The sequence below is a fragment of the Arabidopsis lyrata genome, assembly GCF_000004255.2.
Source record: "Arabidopsis lyrata subsp. lyrata unplaced genomic scaffold ARALYscaffold_5, whole genome shotgun sequence".
Taxonomy (NCBI): Eukaryota; Viridiplantae; Streptophyta; class Magnoliopsida; order Brassicales; family Brassicaceae; genus Arabidopsis; species Arabidopsis lyrata.
The window spans coordinates 1,896,907-1,904,231 of NW_003302551.1; the positions used below are offsets into that span (position 1 = coordinate 1,896,907).

At 33.4% G+C, this 7,325-nt stretch overlaps 1 protein-coding gene across 1 annotated transcript; it reads left to right on the top strand.

Annotated features, from left to right (window-relative positions):
• The first annotated feature begins 5,385 nt into the window (after positions 1-5,385).
• On the top strand, positions 5,386-6,838 carry LOC9311281 (probable carboxylesterase 7). The gene has a single exon (XM_021026759.1). It carries the CDS (start codon positions 5,602-5,604, stop codon positions 6,577-6,579), a length of 978 nt encoding a protein of 325 aa, XP_020882418.1. The 5' UTR covers positions 5,386-5,601; the 3' UTR covers positions 6,580-6,838.
• The last annotated feature ends 487 nt before the right edge of the window (positions 6,839-7,325 follow it).

Below are 7,325 nucleotides of genomic sequence, written 5' to 3' on the forward strand. Positions count from 1 at the left end.
GTTCAAGTGCGACAATGATATGTATATATTTCTTTCGAGGTAGGCTATTTAGAAATTTCTTTACAAGTTTTGATTCTTCAAAGTTGTTTCCAAGATCAGCTGCTTTGGTAGATAACTGAGAGTTTTCCTGCAAAATCGTCAATCTTGTCTGTTTTTTTCATCTTGATTCTCTCAAATTCTCCCATCAATGTTTGTAACCTTGCATCTTTTACTCAATTTGCACCTAGATTCCTAGCTTTGATTGCATCCCATATTTTCTTTGCATTATCAAGTTTTCCAACCTGTAAGGTTAAAGCTTCAGGGATGGATTGAAGAAGAAGCGCACTTGCCATATTGTTTTTGTCAACACCCGTAGATCCAGGTTCAACTGCTTTCCATACTTTATGAACTTTAGGAGCCATAGTCATGCGTATCGTCCAAAAAGTATAGTTGGTTGAGTTGAGCATCGGACATTGAATAGCGGAGGAGCTGCCTCCGTCTTTGTTTGTAACCGGAACCAAATCTCCCATGGTTCTTATATGAATCACCTACTCGTGATTCAGATTTGTTCTTTGTGTTTGGATCAATCTTTACGCTCTGATACCAATTATTGACCTAAACACTTATGATGAACAAGAAGATGAACTCGAAAACAACTCTTTATTCAATTAGGAAAACTAACTCAAAAACCTAAGCTATACAATCTCTCAATCTCTCAAGTTTCACACATATAAAACCGATACACAACACATCTATTTATAGGGTTTAGATAACTCCTAAACCGACTTACAATTAGGGCTTTGATAACTCCAAATCCTAAAACACACCGACTTCTCTAAGTCACTTGATCACACCGACTTCAAGCTTTCTTGGGCCTCATGTTACTCTTTAAACTTCAAGCTTAGCCCAACAAAAAGAGCATCTCTCGCTCTCTCTCCCTCTCATACATCCTTCTCAAAATCAAACACACAATGCCGCAACAAAAGTTAGGTCCTTTTTATTTAGCTTATATAAAAGTAACTGTTGGTTGGATTTTTATTATTTTATGGTATCAATCTGAGTGGGTTATATTAAATCGAATAGTTGTGTATGAAGACTTGAGGGGTAAAACTCTAAAATAATTAAAACTTTAGAAAGAAAATGTTCACCTACCAATATTATGATGGATCCTTAATATTGGTTAAAACTTTAGAAAGAAATGGGTTTTGGATATAAGGGCACAAGAGAATAAGATCCCTTAATTTTACACATGTATTGATAGTTTAAACACGAGTCTTTGACGATATGACATCAAAGGAAAACCAAAACATCTAGTATAGTATCATCATCATTTGTGGTTTTTTTGAATAACTGTTAAGTGAAAATATTATAGTAATAATCAACAGTTAAATTTGAGCGGTGAATGATTTGACGATATGTTCACCTGCCAAGTGCCAACACTAAGATGGATGCTTAATTAACTGACTTTAATCGTACTCGATTAAATTTGATAGTTTTTGTGTTTTTTTTTTTCCCCATTTTACATATATTTAGCTTAGTTTTTGCATTTTTTTTGCTTTTTTTTTGTCAACTTACTTTTTATTATTATTATTGTTTTAAATCTTCAGTTTTATAGAAGTGATAAATGAAGAGAAAATTTTATTTACATCTTTAAGAGATGCCGAAAGTAAACTGATTATTAATTAGATATGCTAAATAAACGTGTTGTCATAGAATAGCGAAGTAGTCTGATGATGCCAAAGATATCATCTTGTCATGGCTTTTATAAATTTGTCACATAAATAAATGAAACCTATGTTTCTTGCTTGCTATTTATTGGGTGCATGGATTTGTACGTTCTCTCTCTCTCATCTACGTAACGTTGTTACTATGATTACCCTTTCTCTAACTAACCCAAGTTACAAGCCCACTTAACTAACCCAAATTTCGGGGCCATTACTAGTTGTTAGATCATTTGCTATAACCCAAATTTTGGTTCCATAATTTTTGTTGTATCGTCGTACCAATTAACGTTGCAATTTTTATTTTTTTTTACTTTAAATTTCCATTAAAACAAAAACAAATACAAGGCCAAAACCAGGCACGTAGGCCCAACAACGGAAGAACTGAAAAAGAACAGCAATAGAGCCAGGCCCACCAAAAGAAGGAAACAAACCTGTCAAACGACCTGAAAAAGGCTTGCATAGTAGCTCATTCTTCAATCACTTTGCAGATGGAAATGCGCCTTCCACCACCGAGGAATAGGTAAGAGAATCTGTAGCGGTTTAGCCCTATGTACTAATCCCCTGAAGCTTGTCTCAGGGTTGTGTTTATCTACTGCAATCCTAATAAAGAGGACACTGGAGGAAGCTTTTGGTGTTGCAGATGGTGTAGGGGGTTGGGATTTCTACTTGTCCGGGAGCTAATGGCTAACTCAATGAAAGCAATCCAGGACGAGCCCAAAGGATCCATTGATCCAGCTTATATTTAATCAAATGTGATCTTGATATCTTTATTAATGATGAGTGCGTAAAGTAACACACGTTTTCATGTCGATTTTTTGTTAGATTTGTGTTTATATATTTTCTATTAAAGCAACATTACATAGTATTGTATATCAAATTAGTTGCAACATAAGAGGTTGCGTAAATATAAAGTCAGCGGTTCCCAAGAAGTATGCATAAGAGGATGAGCCTGATCATTGGTGCTCATGAGCTTAATTATATCAAATGAGTTTTGTTTCGAGCTGGATCGATCTTATAATAATGTATATATGTGTTTATCACTTTTGTTACTGTATCTTTGAGCCTCACATTGGTGCTTTTCAAGTCAGTAGATGGCTAGAATCTGAATGATATATACTAAATCAAGAAAAGGCAAACATGCCAATTAAGGTTACATATATTGTAAACAAGGTTTTTTTGGGTTGAATATAATTTTACATTCTTTTAAAAAAAAAAAATGGCAAACATGCTCTTGAATCTTAGATTGTAGGTCACCAATAAGGCACAATAGAAAAAATTTTCATTGTATAGAGTTAGCGTCGTCGGTTCATTTTTGGTTGAGCTCCTCGGTAAAAATGAAGTTTTCTTTTGACCAAAGTGATTAGAGGTGGTTCTTAAGAGAATTACAAGAAGCCTTATGTCTAAACCAAAAACGAGACTCTTTGAATAAAAATTGTATAGGAAAATAAAGCAATTGGAAGGAAAATCTGGGACATATATGCATACTGAAGCGTCTAAAGTCTCCTAAAGCATGTAGTTGGTTCAGTTTTGTCAAATTCATGAGAGCATTGAAATCAACTCTTTGTAAAACCTCAACACTTCATTTATACGAAATTCACATTCCTATCAAAAAAAAAAATGAAGTTATTTCAGTTTTGTCAAATTCATGTGAGCATTGAAATCAAACGAGCCAAAAGTTATAACAATATGAAAAATGCCTTTTACTACTATTTATTGTACATCTTCGTAAAATATACTCATAGTTTTATTTTAGTTACTAAATAGTTTTATTTTTAGTAAGTTGCGTCTTCTCATTATAACTTTTTCTTAATACACCATTCAGGGTTTTATATTTTCACCATGATTTTTATATCCATTCTCGCTTTTTCAACAACAACTCTTCATTAGATAGTTGTGTAACAATCTCAATAAATGGTTTTAAGATTGAGTCTATTTATCGTAATTTTTTGTAGAAAATAATAATAATCAAGTGTAACCTCTTTGCCTCCGTCTAGTTCTTTCCGATTTACTAAGAAATGATCTGTAAACGGAATCATAAAATCTACAGAGTAAAAAGATATCGGTATATATAGGTGAACCTCATTGATATTCAGAGCCTTATTCTTAAGTGTATTCAATCCTTCAACTATGAGATTTAATCCTTGATCATGCTTCCATAGTATAGTTAGACTCTTTGCTTTAGAAATCGATTAGTAGACCAAATGTTAGCACTAAGTCAGAGTAAAGGTGGTTCCTAAGAGGATTAAAAAAAGTCTTATGTCTAAACCAACAGTTTTTCTTCCAGGGGCTAACTATATTGATTGGGTTTTTTTCGTCGAAAAATTATGTATCTAGTGGAGAGCAAAGGAAGTGCCAACACTTTGAGAGACGTAGGTGGCTGTCTCCCTCAACACACTTATCTTGATTACTCCATAACTAATTTGTTGGCTGCCATTATCATAGCTTTCACTTTTGGTCAGATCGGATCTACAAAAGACGATAGCCCGAACTTCCTTACCCAGCTTGCTCAAGTATATACATAAATCAACGGTTACAGAAGCCATTACATCAAGAATCACTGTATTCATAGGTTAGATCATGGAGTTATATGTAGTCATACTTTAGGTTACACCTGATTAGTTCTATGACCTCTTTAGCTGCACATATCCCACTAGCATCATGTTTCCCTGAACCCTACAATCAAACTGAGTTCTCTGTGTCACAGTATCTTGGGCTTTCAGCAATATTCTAGGCTTTGGCAAAACAGAAGAAACAATATTGAAAAAGAAGGAAATGAGTCATACAATTAAACCAAGGCGTCTTTTGGTCATTGGTCTTCGAAGGATCATCATGATCTGGTCAAACAACAGACAAGGGTCATTATATGAGTGTATATAGATCATGAAAATCAACAAGACAACACATCTCTACTTCAAACGCAATTAGTTTATGGTTTTTAGATTTTGCATAAAAAACAAATTAAAAAAAAACGAAATTTGTAACATAGTCTTTTTAAAAAGTGAGAAACCAATGTAACATAGTTTTTAATTGTTCTTTGAAATTTGGCAAAAGATCTCAAAATCTAGATTCTCTATTTTTGTAGGGAAACAATTTTTCTCATAATCTTCAAAGGTTTTAAAATACAATTTTGGAAGAATTAAAACCACTTTAAACCATGGTTTATAGTTTTTCTTTGAAACTCGGAGAAATCATTCGAAAACTAGTTTTCCTAAAAAAAATTTAAAAATTCATTTTTAGAAATCTTGAATTGTAAAAACATATATTTTCATAGAAACAAAAACTAAAAACCACTTAAAAACTAATAAACATGCAAGGCCTAATTGACAATTGTGTGAAAGAAAACTACATATTCCTAAAATTGATATAAAAAAACAATGGAAAAAAAAAAGATCCCATAGATTGTATAATTTTATATTATTTTTTATATAATATAAATTTTCTCTATGAGCTAAAGATTAGATGGCTGTAATTAAATCTAAGAACATATAGCATGTTCTTGTTCTAATATAAATCAACATGAATCATTTGTTTATGTGATTTTTGTTTTCCTCCATACAATATTCAAGGAAATCGGTTTGTCCATAAGTCACATCCATATGAGTTAGGAGACATCGAGTGATCCAACCATTTGTATCCCAACATCACTTTCACGCTAGATAGACCCAACATCACTTTCACGCTATCAAAGCTCTACATTCACTACATGTACACTCATCTGGTTTTAACCAAACCCACAAACTGGTCAAATCTTTTTTGCAAAATTGAATCAACCGGAACACAAAAATCAAACCGGACCAACCGTAAAAAAAAAAACTGAATTCCTCGTTTGCTACAAAACACTCTTCTTATCTTCTTCTCATCGTCTTCACTCATCTCTAAGTCTCTAACAGTTCTTTCTATGATCTCTAGTCCAAGCAACAAAATGGATTCAGAAGTCGCTTTCGATAGATCTCCGGCGTTTCGAGTCTACAAGAGTGGCCGCATTGAGCGTCTCTTAGGAGAAACAACCGTCCCACCATCTCTAACACCACAAAACGGCGTCGTCTCCAAAGATGTCATCTATTCACCGGAGAAAAACCTTTTCCTCCGCATCTACCTCCCGGAGAAAGTCTCGGACATCACCGACAAAAAGCTCCCAATTCTCATCTACTTCCACGGTGGTGGTTTCATCATAGAAACAGCTTTTTCTCCAACTTACCACACTTTCCTCACATCTGCCGTCGCCGCCGCTAAATGTTTAGCGATCTCAGTAGATTATCTCCGTGCACCGGAGTTTCCGATTCCTATTCCATACGAAGATTCATGGGATTCTCTCAAATGGGTTTTAACTCATATCACCGGAACCGGACCGGAAACTTGGATAAACAAACACGGCGATTTCGGAAAAGTGTTTCTCGCCGGAGATAGCGCCGGTGGAAACATCGCACATCATCTTACGATTCGAGCGAAAAGAGAGAAACTTGAAACTGTGATCTCAGGGATAATCTTGATTCATCCATATTTTTGGGGGAAGACTCCAATTGATGAATTTGAGGTTAGAGACGTGGGGAAGACGAAAGGTGTTGAAGGAAGTTGGAGAGTCGCAAGTCCGAATAGCAAAGAAGGAGTTGATGATCCATGGCTCAACGTTGTTGGATCCAAATCATCGGATCTATCCGGATTAGGTTGCGGGCGGGTTTTGGTACTGGTAGCCGGAGATGACCTGTTTGTGAGACAAGGTTGGTGTTACGCGGCGAAGCTGAAGAAGAGTGGATGGGAAGGTGAAGTTGAGGTAATGGAGACTAAAAACGAAGGTCATGTTTTTCATTTGAAGAATCCTAATACTGATAATGCTCGTCAAGTCGTGAAGAAACTTGCAGAGTTTATTAATAAGTAATATTAATGAGTACGTTTGTCGAAGGACAAGAGTTTATATAATTATGCTATCGCAATTAGGGTTAAAGACAGAGGAATCAGTTAAAATTTCAGTTACTTTTCTTTCAAGTAACTGAAAGAAAGATGACTAATTAGGTTCTCCTCAAAGTTTAATCGTATTGGGTTATGCCGTTATGGTAAATAATTGTTTTGGTTTGAATATACAGTAAGTTGTGCAAACTTATATACATGTAAATTTATTTTTTTAGTTAGTTTTCCTATTTCGTTATATTTACAATAGAACCTCTATAAATTAATATTCGATAAATTAATAAACACGATAAATTAATAAATTTTACCGGTTGTTGGCCTAATGTAAAAATTAATTAAATTCGATAAGATAATAAAATAATAAATTTTTTGAAATCCCTATGTAAAAATATGGTCCCAATAATAGTATAAATTAATAATCATGTAAATTTGTATATATATATATATTGTGTTTTCATAAAAATAGCCAAAATTTATTTTAAGTTTTTAAATTTTGAATATACATCATTTTTAATAGTCTTATAGGTTTTTCAAATACAACTATAGAATCATTATTTATAAATTTTAATTTATGTATATCTTTTATATATGGAAATTCTATAATTTTTGTTATTCATTATCAAAAAAAAAAAAATTGTTTTCTCTTCAAAATATTAAATGTTTAAGTCTAAAACTATAAAATTTATAACATCTAAAACATTAATTTATTTAGATCAC